The sequence below is a fragment of the Lathyrus oleraceus genome, chromosome 4 (assembly GCF_024323335.1).
Source record: "Lathyrus oleraceus cultivar Zhongwan6 chromosome 4, CAAS_Psat_ZW6_1.0, whole genome shotgun sequence".
NCBI lineage: Eukaryota > Viridiplantae > Streptophyta > Magnoliopsida > Fabales > Fabaceae > Lathyrus > Lathyrus oleraceus.
The window spans coordinates 464810-477191 of NC_066582.1; the positions used below are offsets into that span (position 1 = coordinate 464810).

The 12382-nt window shown below is 38.6% G+C and overlaps 1 protein-coding gene across 2 annotated transcripts; it reads left to right on the plus strand.

Annotated features, from left to right (window-relative positions):
• Nucleotides 1–4142: 4142 nt before the first annotated feature.
• LOC127138239 (chloride channel protein CLC-c) lies at nucleotides 4143–7537 on the plus strand. 2 transcript variants are annotated; one of them, XM_051064643.1, is made up of 7 exons: nucleotides 4143–4588; nucleotides 4665–4865; nucleotides 4940–5117; nucleotides 5301–5563; nucleotides 5630–5899; nucleotides 5996–7121; nucleotides 7213–7537. In XM_051064643.1, the coding sequence occupies exons 1-7, from the start codon at nucleotides 4377–4379 to the stop codon at nucleotides 7336–7338; spliced, it is 2376 nt and encodes a 791-aa protein (XP_050920600.1). In that variant the 5' UTR covers nucleotides 4143–4376; the 3' UTR covers nucleotides 7339–7537. The 2 variants fall into 2 exon arrangements, with proteins under 2 accessions (XP_050920600.1, XP_050920601.1); XM_051064644.1 differs by lacking the exon at nucleotides 4143–4588 and having other exon boundaries at nucleotides 4725–4865; nucleotides 4935–5117.
• The last annotated feature ends 4845 nt before the right edge of the window (nucleotides 7538–12382 follow it).

Genomic DNA, 12382 nt, shown 5'->3' on the forward strand with positions numbered 1-12382 from the left:
AGGGCACTTGAGGCATTGGTTATCTCAATAATATTCACATGAAAGTCATGAATGCTCTCATCCTCCTTCATTCTTAAGTTCTCAAACTTGGTGGTAAGAAGTTGAAGTCTTGATATCTTCACCTTAGAGGTTCCTTCATGAGCAGTCTTCAAGATCTCCTAAGCATCTTTAGCAACAATACAGTATTTATCAGTCTAAAGATGTTCTTGTCCACTCCATTGAACAGGGCATTCAATGCTTTGGAGTTTCCCTGAGCTAATTTATCATCTTCATCATCCCAATATTCCTCAGCCTTCAGCATATCAGTAATCTTACCATCTTTATCTCTAGTCATTGGTGGATCCCATACCTTGACCACAAATCTCCAAGCCTTGTTGTCCATGGATTTAATAAAGGCCACCATACGAGCTTTCTAGTAGTCATAGTTTGTTCCATCAAGAATGGGTGGTCTGGTCACAAATCTTCATTCCTTGTCCATTGTAACAGAAATTATCTTCCCTGAATCTCACCCAGACACAGAGCATGATGCCTGCTCTGATACCAATTGAAATTCTGGTATGCAAATATCAAATGTCTTAAGAGATGTCGAGACACTGATATCTGATTAAAACACAATGATAATATAACATACAGTTATGCATACAGAAAATAACAGAACACACAAAGTTGTTAACCCAGTTCGGTGTACAACAACACCTACATATATGGGCTACCAAGTCAGGGAGGAAATCCACTAAATAGTATCCGTTTGTACACGTTCATCAAACTATCTCCAGTTTACAATCTACTCCTTAATCACTACCCGTGCTTAACTTCTACCTAAGACTCACCTAGGTATGGGACTCTTCTCACTTCCCTTTCAATCACAACAGTGATGAATCAATACAATTATGAAAGTTTCAGAAGTCACACTTCACAAATACATAATCACTCAATGCTTAAAAGCTTAAAAGTGATTGACATAACTTACAACTCAATAGAGACATTCCTACTCTTATATCAAGATGATATTAGAGAGGCTCACAGTTAACATGAACACACAAACCCTAACAACTATGTAAAACAATATTTAATTTGTCCTCCAATTAGGTTTGTGGCATTCTATAAATTGCCAAAGTTTGGACTGGATTTGGGCTTCAAACACGCAGCGAGACAACTGCCAAAAGTCTGCATAAACTTAGGTCTATAAAAAAGAGTTTCCTAAAATGTCTCAACATTTAGAAAATTAGAATAACATTAAATTCATATAGAATCTTGGACGCCACATATGATTACTTAATATTCCCAGAATATTCAGTAATCTGTTAATCAAACAAACGTTACCAAGAGTAAACCAGTAACAGACAAGATGTCGGATCCATATGTTAGGACATCTTGTTCAACATGTTGTTGCTAAGTTAGTTTTACCAAAATTACTGCCAATCATAAATACAAAGAATTAACATATTTAAAACATCTTAATGATATATAATCCTTTCACAGTTACAAGTATGAAAAAGGAATAATCTAGTGTCTACTATTCTTTTCCCAGATTGTTAGGATATGAGTTATCTAACTCGACCATTCGAGCAATCGTCGTCCACCCCAAAAACAAACTTCAATATGTCAAACTTTTTTCTCGCATGCATGCGATAAAAAATATTTTAAAAAAGAACACTGCTTAATCTGCTCTACCGCGATACAAACAAACACTTTAAGCCTCCAATTGCAAACACAAGCAACGTTTAACCACTAGAACGTGATCTAAACATTCGTTCAATAAAATCAACCAACCAATAATAGTTTCATATGAAGAACTACGTTGCTTTGAATTCCTCATTGTACCTGAAGATACGTAGGAGCGAGATCCACAATCTCGTCAAGCACCCTAATAAAAACCTATTTGCAACCCTTTTTATTTTCAATCTTTTAGTTATTCGAAGAAAGCAAATAATATAAGCTAACACTTAATTGCAAATCTAACTAAATGGTTCTCGTTGAGTACAACAGATGTGAGGGGTGCTAATACCTTCCCCTTGCATAATCGACTCCCGAACCCAAATTTGGTTGCAATGACCATTTTCTATTTCTTTTAAGGGTTTTATCGATATTTTTCCCTACCTTCTTTGGAATAAATAATATTCGGTGGCGAATCTGTTCAATCATCCGCGAGCGTGCGATACGCTAGTAGGTCATATTTTTTCGTGATGCGGCATAAACGTACAATCCATTCCTCATCAGGAAGTGACCTTTGTTACTGTACTTGGGAAACATGCTGATACACCTGTCTTCCTCCTTGGTTCTTATGATTGTTGCATGAGCCTCTTTCCGGAGACGAAAAATCAGGAATAATCTTAGCCTCTCCAAAAATGTTCCAAAGCTACGAACAACCTCTACCAGGTTAATCAAGCCATGGCCCCGCACATGAGCCGTTGAACTACATTTCACTTTGAAGAGGTGGAAGAATGGATAGAGAAGTTTTCCCCTTTTATATTCACACCAATACGGGAAAAATTTAATAAATGCCAAACTCGCAGGATGCAGTTGCGCAAGAGGACAACCATAAAATGGTTTAAAGCTTTTGTTTAAAAACTGTTGAAGGACAACTAAAAACCCAAGATCGAGAAGGTTCATTCATAAAAGGGAGTGACATATTTGTATACTCGCTATAAATCCACTTATCTTTATAAGGGATCAACACACCACAATCCGAAGATGAACCTACGTCTAGAAAGATTCCGTTTAGACTACCCTCTCGAACAAGAGAGAAATAGTTGATAAAAAGACAAGATCAACCCAGGATGCAAAATCATCTTCTGATTTTCGACTCATGATGGACACTACTTTCTTCAAAAAGCAAAAAGAAAAGGCGTTGTAGAGAATACATGTGATAAGAATAAAAAATAACTTCTCAAGAAAATGCAAAATGACTCTTCCAGAATTGTGTAATGACTTAATAAAGCAATGATCACTATCAATGATCTAGATCGTCTCTGCAAGACACGTGAGTGTTGCAACTCCCAAAAATCATTATGATGGAACCTACAAAAAGACGTCTGAAGCATGAAGTGTATTAAAGGTGTGAATTCTCAAAAAGCGTAATGTCACCTCATAACTTTCCATACGAGCCGAGATATGGTCGACGTGAACGACAAACCCTCGCATTGTCAAGCATATACGAGGTTTGGGGCACAACTATTTAGGGTTGGTCAGAGCAGTCATCGGTCGTGCCCCAGAGAAAATAATAATTCCCTCAACTGCTAGGAATATAAGGAGAATTACCCTAGGGATGAGTATAAGAGATGCAAGACCAAGATGCATCCAACGACTCCCCATACTTCACGACTTAAAAATAGCATGTTGTTATAACTACTCCATTATATCATGGCCGATCCAACACATAAGGAGGCATATGACAAATGATAAAATGTGACTCTTTTTTAAAAAGTTAATAGTACAAATATCTTACAAATGGATTCGAACAAATAACCTTGTACACACTAAAACTCAATAACTGCTAAGCTATGTATTAAATATTACTTATTTTCATAAAAACAATTATATATTTTCTATTCATTATATTTCTATAAAGCTCAACACAAATATATTTCTATAAAGCTCAACACAAATTTGAGCCTCTAACTATTTGAGGCTTTGTGTTGTGGATCTCCTTTCACGTGCACATGACCGACCCTACACTATATAAAAAACACACGCGTCAATTTTAGATACACAATTTAAAATTTAAACTTAACTCATTCATCTCTCTCACATATTGACTTAGCGTTAGAGTGTTAATTTTGCAGGTCAGTCCATCCTGCACTGCACTAGAAAATTCAAATCTATTGTTGCATACCAGAATTTTCGATAATTTTGATTTTGTAATTGGACAATTTTAATATTAGTAATTCTATTTGTTTAATTCAAGAGTATTTAATATAAATAGTGTATTCAATAGGTATATTTTAACAAATTTAGTTTATATTTTATGCAAAATTTATAAAAAAAGCAATGAACAAGTTTTTTGAATCAATATAGTTGAATTGTTATTTTAATTTATAAGAATAATCGGATTTTAATTGGAGCCAATCCAAATATTGTAGTGTTGTTTTCGGTTAGAGACAGGCAGAGAAGCTATGAGTGCAACAAAACAAGCTTTCCCAAAATGAGAAACAAACAAAGAAAGCTTTATTAATCATGTCCATTCATTCCTATTTTTCATTATTATTAAAATGTACGTATGGTTACTCCTACTACTAACTTGTAACCAAAATACGTGAGAATGACCGCATTCTTCGCCCACACCATTCTTCTCGCTTTCTCAACTCATACATGATCATCATGCTCATAGCTACATCTGCATAGGACACAAGAATTCAAAGCTAAATACTATCCTTATGGATATGGATGCTGAAACGGATCTCGAGCATACGGGGAACGGAGAAGAAAGAGTAGGGATTCTCATTTCATCAAGATCATCATCAACAACAACAGGATCTGGATCTGGTATCCAAGAGCCTCTTCTTGTCAAGAACAGCAGACTCAATACCACTTCCCAACATGCTATTGTTGGAGCCAATGTTTGTCCGATCGAAAGTCTCGACTACGAGTACTTTCCTTTTTTTCCCTTCATTCGTTCTCTATTTTTGTTATATATTTCATATAACATTCGTGTGTGTGTGTAGGATCTTTGAGAATGATATATTCAAACAAGACTGGAGGTCTAGAGCAAAAGCTGAGATAATACAGTATGTCTGCCTCAAATGGACCTTTGCACTTCTTATTGGATTAGGCACAGGTCTTGCTGCATTTTTCAGTACCATTGGAGTTGAGAATATTGCCGGTTTCAAGCTTAATATCACCAACGATCTCATGCTTAATCAAAAGTATGTATAATCTATTTCTTCCATGTATGCTTCCTCCTAACGTGGATGGAATAACCATTTTTACTGCAGAACAGGTTTCGTCAAGCTTTTGCAGTGTTTGCTGGTTGCAACATGATTTTAGCCATCGCTGCTGCTGCCCTCTGTGCCTACATTGCCCCTGCAGCAGCAGGATCTGGCATTCCTGAGGTCAAGGCATATCTCAATGGCATAGACGCTCCTTCAATATTGGCTACAAGAACCCTCTTCGTAAAGGTTGCAATTTATGTGTCTCATCCTTTTTACTACTACCTATAGCTTCCTAGTAATGCATTAGTTTCTGTTTTTTCTTGGTGCCATGTTTCGAACCGTGTTTCTAACCAAATTGCCTTCACTAGAAACAGGCCATTAGTTTCTGTTTTAGAATCTTATAACATGGAAATGGCTTTAACTTTTCAGATTTTTGGTTCAATTTTCGGGGTTGCAGCTGGTTTTGTTGTGGGCAAGGAAGGGCCTATGGTGCATACAGGTGCTTGCATAGCTAATTTACTTGGACAAGGTGGGTCTACAAAATATGGACTGACCTGGAAAGGGTTCAGACAATTTAAAAATGACAGAGACCGAAGGGATTTAATCACATGCGGTGCGGCTGCTGGTGTTGCTGGTGCCTTCCGTGCCCCGGTTGGTGGTGTTCTTTTTGCACTTGAAGAAGCAGCTTCTTGGTACTGTCTTGCACTTTCATGATCTTTGTCTTTTGTCTTGTTATTTTTAACTGACTGTATTTACAGGTGGAGGAGTGCTCTTCTGTGGCGAACATTTTTCACTACAGCTGTAGTAGCTGTAGTGCTGAAATGTTTCACGGAATATTGCAAGGATGAAAAGTGTGGTCTTTTTGGGGAAGGAGGTTTGATCATGTTTGAAGTTAATTATGCAAAGCCGTCATACAGCATACCTGATATACTGGTAGTTATATTTCTTGGAGTTGTTGGAGGTCTTTTGGGAAGCCTATACAATTATCTCGTCGATAAGGTCCTTCGCGTTTACAGCGTCATTAATGAGTATGTCCTCCTATCTCCACCAACCCCTTTGCAACAATGAATTCTTTTCTGCTAGTTAATCTGTGATAAACTATGTTCTATGTGTATGTATTGCAGGAAAGGACCAATATTTAAAATAATACTTGTGATGATTATATCCTTTTTGACCTCTTGCTGTTCATTTGGGGTTCCATGGCTATCAAAGTGCATGCCATGTCCTCCTCAAGCGGGGGATCAGTGCCCCACCGTAGGGCGTTCCGGACACTATAAGAATTTCCAGTGTCCTCCTAATCACTACAATGACCTCGCCTCTCTCTTTTTTACTACCAATGACGATGCTATCCGCAACCTCTTTATTGCCGGCACTGACAAGAGATTCCTGCTCTCCAGTCTCCTAATATTCTTTGTGGCAATCTACTTCCTCGGAATCATCACATATGGAATTGCCATTCCGTCGGGGCTGTTTATTCCGGTTATACTTGCAGGGGCGTCTTATGGTCGTGTTGCAGGAAGTCTGTTAAGTCCATTCACAGTTCTAGATGTGGGTTTGTTTGCACTCTTGGGAGCTGCATCCTTCCTTGGCGGCACAATGAGAATGACGGTTTCTCTCTGTGTGATACTTCTTGAACTCACGAACAACCTCCTGATGCTACCATTGGTGATGCTGGTTCTCCTGATCTCAAAGTCCGTGGCAGATTGTTTTAACAAAGGTGTTTATGATCAGATAGTGGAAATGAAGGGACTGCCATATTTAGAAGCGCACGCAGAACCTTACATGAGGCAGTTAGCTGCGGGGGATGTGGTTTCTAGTCCGCTGTTTACGTTCTGTGGGATTGAAAAAGTGGGGAATATCGTGCACACTTTGAAGGTGACGCGGCATAACGGGTTTCCTGTGATTGACGGGCCTCCGTTCTCAGATGGAGCTGAGTTGTGTGGATTGGTATTGAGGTATCATCTGCTGGTAGTTCTTAAACACAAGGTATTTATGACGAACCAAAGGGGGTCGTCCTCGATTTTGAAAAAGTTGAGCGCAGATGAATTTGGAAAGCCAGGTGCAGGGAAAGGGATAATGCTGGAGGAGTTAGAGATATCAGAGGAGGAGATGGAAATGTATGTTGATCTGCATCCTATTACCAACAGGTCATCCTATACGGTGTTGGAAACAACGTCTCTAGCTAAAGCTGCTATTCTTTTCCGCGAGCTTGGCCTCAGACACTTGTTGGTGGTCCCAAAGACACTCGGAGTAAGCAAATAAAACTTTTATTGCAATGATAAATGATTGTAATTTACTTGGAGTGAGTAGTAACTAAAAATTACTAATACCTTTTGTGCAGGGACCTCCAGTTGTGGGGATTCTAACAAGGCACGACTTGATGGCTGAACATGTATTGGGGCTGTACCCTCACTGCGTTCCCGAAAGGAAACAGAGTTATTATCAAGACACACAATCTCGTTTATAGTATATTGTTCTGCCAGATGTTATGTCATAAACCGACCTTGAGCTAGTTATATTTGGTTTGGTTTCTTAATTAGCTTTTGGAATAATCACCGGAAACTTCCATAGCGAGTGAGTTTTTTTTGTTGTTGTTATATTTAGAGGGTAGGAGATTGCTTGGAATACACGTTATAAAAATGTTACTCCTTGGACTCATCTGTTAATTGGATTCCCTAGGTCTCATTGATGATGGTAGGCAATTCACATATTCTGTACTTTCTCTAACTCTCGTTTGCTTTGTTGCCTCAAGTTTTGCATTCCACAGAGATTTTCCAAACAGAGTTAGAAGCTATGGACTAAGTTGTGGAATTATTTACTTTTACTTTCTTCCATGCAAGTCAACATCTCTAACATTAGTGTTGATAATGTCACTTCTTTTGGGATTTCTTTTATGCTTTGAGAACATTCATATAATCACCTAGTTTTTTTTACTAAATTGTTTAGTAGTAAAATTAGTGAGTCAACTAAAATTTTACCAAATCATTAAGAAAAAAGATAAAGTTTAGTGCTCTATTAGAGCATAACATTGAGACTAATGAAATATGAAAGATGAGGAAGATTTAAAAGAGAAGCACAAAGAAAGTTAAGGAAGGGGATGAGTGTTTTACCGATGGACTATAGCGATGTGGTGGGGGATAAGGTGGAAGGAGAGAAAAAAGATGGGGTGAATGTATAAAAGTATGGTGCTAGGAACTTAAAGTTCGAAGATTAGGGATAAAGAAGAGATTGATGAGTGTGTTGTGGGTGACTATGAATGTCTTGACTTTCTACTCAGTAAGTGTGAAAGAAAGGAGAATTTATCAACCATGAAAAAGAGGAAAGATGTGTGATAAATAGTTTGAAAAGAAGAATCAGATACAAGGCGTTGGAGTCTATATTGAAGCAAATTACGGTCAGAAAAGATGTAATTAATATAAATATATATGACCAGTAATAGGATTGGAAAGACAACCAACGTGAATAAAAATATGTTGATGCATGAAATGAAGAAATATGATCATATGTGTGTGGAGGTGGATTTTATTAGAAGTAATTCATATTTAGTTTTCTTAGCCCCTAAGTTTGTTAGAGGGTATTTTACTATTTTATCTTATTCTAGTAACCCTAGTTTTAGCTTATAAATAGGGTGACAATCATTGTAACTTTTATCATGTTTTGTAGCCGTCATTCTCTTAATAGAATATTCATCTTTCATTCTACCTTTGCACCAACAATTGGTATCTAGAGCTCCGGTTCGGATTCATTGGGAAACACGGGAAACACGAGTGAACGTGAGGTCTTGTGTGTTTGATTTTGATTCTTAGATTCGTGTTGAATCTTGAACAAAATCTGATCAGAATTTTAATTCTGTGGGTTGGGAAACACTGTGTGAGAAATCTGAGTGTACTGCGCAAGGTAGAAAGATGAACGGAAACGGCAACATGAACACCAAACTTCCAGTATTTGACGGTAAAAACTGGAATCGTTGGATGATCCAAATGCGTGTACTGTTCGGTGCTCAAGATGTTCTAGATCTTGTCACTGATGGTTATGTTCCGGTAGCAGCAGATGCGGCGGATGAACAAAAAAACGCGCAGAAGGAAGTAAGGAAGAAGGATCAGAAAGCATTGTTCTTCATTCATCAATGTGTTGATGTAAATGTGTTTGAGAAGATTGCAGATTCAACGACAGCAAAGGCTGCGTGGGACACACTGGTTAGATGTTATGGTGGTGACGCATCAGTGAAGAAGGTGAAGCTTCAGTCCTTGAGAAAGCAATATGAGAATCTCAACATGAAGAATAATGAGAAAGTTTCTGAATACATCTCCAGAGTGATTCTAATCACTAATGAGATGAAAGCGTGTGGAGAAACTCTTTCTGAAGAAACAATCATGGAGAAGGTATTGAGATCCCTTACCTGTCAATTTGATTACATTGTGGTAGCAATAGAACATTCCAAAGATCTGAGCACCATGAGAATTGAAGAGCTGCAGAGCAGTCTAGAAGCGCAAGAGTTGCGTTTGACTGAGAGAACTTCTGAAAGGGAAGTAGAGCAGCAGGCTCTGAAAGCAACTTCTGATAGGAGGTATCAGAAGCAGTCAGAAGCCAGGAGAAGATCTGATGGTGGTCAGAAGTCAGAAAGCTCAACCTCTGATAGACAAAATAATGCTCAGAAGGGAAAAGAGAAGTATGACAAGAAGAAAATCCAATGTTACTGCTGTAAGAAGTTTGGTCACTTTGCTAGAGACTGTTGGTCAAACAAGGAGAGAAAATCAGAAGAAGCAAATATAGCCAGAAGTTCTGATGACGAATCTGTGCTATTGATGGCCTCTGAATCTGGTGATATGGATCTGATAGACTGGTGGTATATGGACACTGGTTGTTCAAATCATCTTACTGGAAACAAGAAATGGTTGGTTGATTTTGACTCTGAAAAGAGGACAAAGATCAGATGTGCTGATGACAAATATCTTAATGCAGAAGGTATGGGAAATGTCAGAGTGATTCTGAACAATGGGAAAACAGCATTGATTCAAAACGTGTGGTATGTACCTGGCATCAGAAGCAATCTGATGAGTGTGGGACAATTAATTGAGAAAGGTTTTTCAGTTACCATGAAGGACAATCTTCTGAAGTTGTATGACTGCAATCAGAAATTGATTATGGAGTCAGAACAGGGAAGGAATAGAACATTCAAGGTGAATGTCAGAACTGCAGACTCAGAATGTCTTAGTGCAACAAGTGCTGAGACGGAAAGTGAGTTGTGGCACAGAAGATTCGGTCATTTGAATTTCAGAAGCTTAAAACATCTGAATTCAAAGAAGTTGGTACATGGAATTCCTGCAATTAAGAAGCCTGAAAAATCATGCAAAGTTTGCATGGAAGGAAAACAACCACGATTGCCATTTGCGTCAGAAACTGCTCCAAGAGCAAAACATGCCTTGGGAGTTGTACATTCTGATGTGTGTGGTCCATTTCCAGTAGCATCGATTGGAGGGAATAAATACTTTGTGTTATTTGTTGATGAATTCACAAGAATGACATGGGTATCCCTTATTAAGTTTAAACACGAGGTGTTTGATGAATTCAAGAAGTTCAGAATGAAGGCTGAGAATCAGAGTGGTCAGAAGTTGAAGATTCTTAGAACTGACGGTGGAGGTGAGTATAACTCCAAAGAGTTCCAGAAGTTCTGTGAGGAGAATGGAATTGAGCATGAGGTTACTGCTCCTTATACCCCTCAACACAATGGTCTTGCTGAAAGAAGAAACCGCACTTTGCTTGATATGGTGAGAAGCATGCTAAAGGAGAAGAAGCTTCCTCAGAAGCTCTGGGGAGAAGCTGTTGCCACTGCAACGTATGTACTCAACCGATGTCCTACGAAGAAGTTGAAGGAAATAGTTCCAATACAGAAGTGGACTGGAGATAAGCAAAGTGTTAGTCATCTGAAGGTGTTTGGTTCTGTTTGCTATAAACATGTTCCAGAAGCCAGAAGACAGAAGCTGGATGATAGAAGCAAAGTGATGATTCTGATAGGGTACCACAGTACAGGTGCGTACAAGCTCTATTGTCCAGAAACCAACAAAATTGAATTCAGCAGAGATGTGATTGTGAAGGAATCAGAAGTTTGGAATTGGGATAAGTCTCAATCTGATACTGATGTTAGAACTTCTGAAGAAAGGTCAGAGTTAAGAATTTCTGAAGTTGGAGTAAACTCTGACGTTGATTCTGATTCTGATAGTGATTCTGACTCTGGAGAAGACTCAGAAGATGAAGGTGACTCTGATGACCCAGACTCTGATGGTAATCCAGACTCTGGTGGCAATTCAGACTCTGGAAATATGCCAGACCCTGAAGATGGTCAAAGCTCTGGAGGAAGTCAACCATCTGAAGCTAGAAACTCTGAAGCTCAAGACTCTGAACAAGTTCAGAGACCACAAAGAATCAGAAACATCCCCAGAAGATATGCAGAATTTGACATGCTGCAAGACACTGAAGTAGACTCTGAAGGAGAAGTTATTCAGTGTGCCATGTTAGTAGACTCTGAACCCATAAGTACAGAAGAGGCTCTTAAGCAGAAGCTCTGGCTGAAGGCCATGAAAGAAGAACTTGATGCTATAGAGAGAAACAAGACTTGGAAGCTGACAGAACTTCCAAAAGACAAGAAAGCCATCAGCGTCAGATGGGTTTTCAAGCAGAAGTTAAAGCCAGATGGTTCAATTGGCAAACATAAAGCAAGGTTGGTAGCCAGAGGATTTCTACAGAAACCTGGGCTGGATTACTCTGAAGTGTTTGCACCTGTAGCAAGACATGAAACAATCAGAATGGTGATTGCAATAGCTGCTAACAGGAATTGGCCTCTGATGCATTTAGATGTAAAATCTGCATTTCTGAACGGTCCATTAGAAGAAGAAGTTTACGTGTCACAACCTCCTGGATTTGTGAAAAAGAATCAGGAAGGGATGGTGTACAGATTATACAAAGCTCTATATGGATTGAAACAAGCGCCCAGAGCTTGGAATCTGAAGATTGATTCATTTTTCAAGAAGCAAGGCTTTCAGAAATGTGAGATGGAGTACGGTGTCTATGTTCAGCATACTTCTGAAGGAAATATGACTCTGGTATGTTTATATGTTGATGATATACTGCTGACTGGAAGTTCTGAACAGGAGATAGCCAAGTTCAAGAAAGTTCTGATGAATGAATTCGAAATGACTGATCTAGGCAAAATGACATACTTTCTAGGGATGGAATTCAGATACTCTGAGAAAGGTATTATTTTGCATCAACTTAAGTATGAATTAGAACTTCTGAAGAGATTTGATCTGAAGAATTGTAAGATTGCTGTCACACCTTCTGATACAAATCAGAAACTGGATTCTGACTCTGATGGAAAGGATGTGGACGCTACAACCTTCAAACAGTTGGTTGGTTCCCTGAGGTATTTGTGCAATACCAGACCTGATATTTGCTATTCAGTTGGGATGGTTAGTAGGTTCATGAGTAAACCTAAGTGGTCCCATTACCAAGCT

Coding starts and splice junctions, on each gene's coding strand:
- LOC127138239 (XM_051064643.1), top strand. CDS start 4,377: ATGGATATGGATGCTGAAACGGATCTCGAGCATACGGGGAACGGAGAA. Junction 4,866..4,939: donor GATCTCATGCTTAATCAAAA/GTATGTATAATC, acceptor ACTGCAGAACAG/GTTTCGTCAAGCTTTTGCAG. Junction 5,118..5,300: donor CAAGAACCCTCTTCGTAAAG/GTTGCAATTTAT, acceptor TTAACTTTTCAG/ATTTTTGGTTCAATTTTCGG.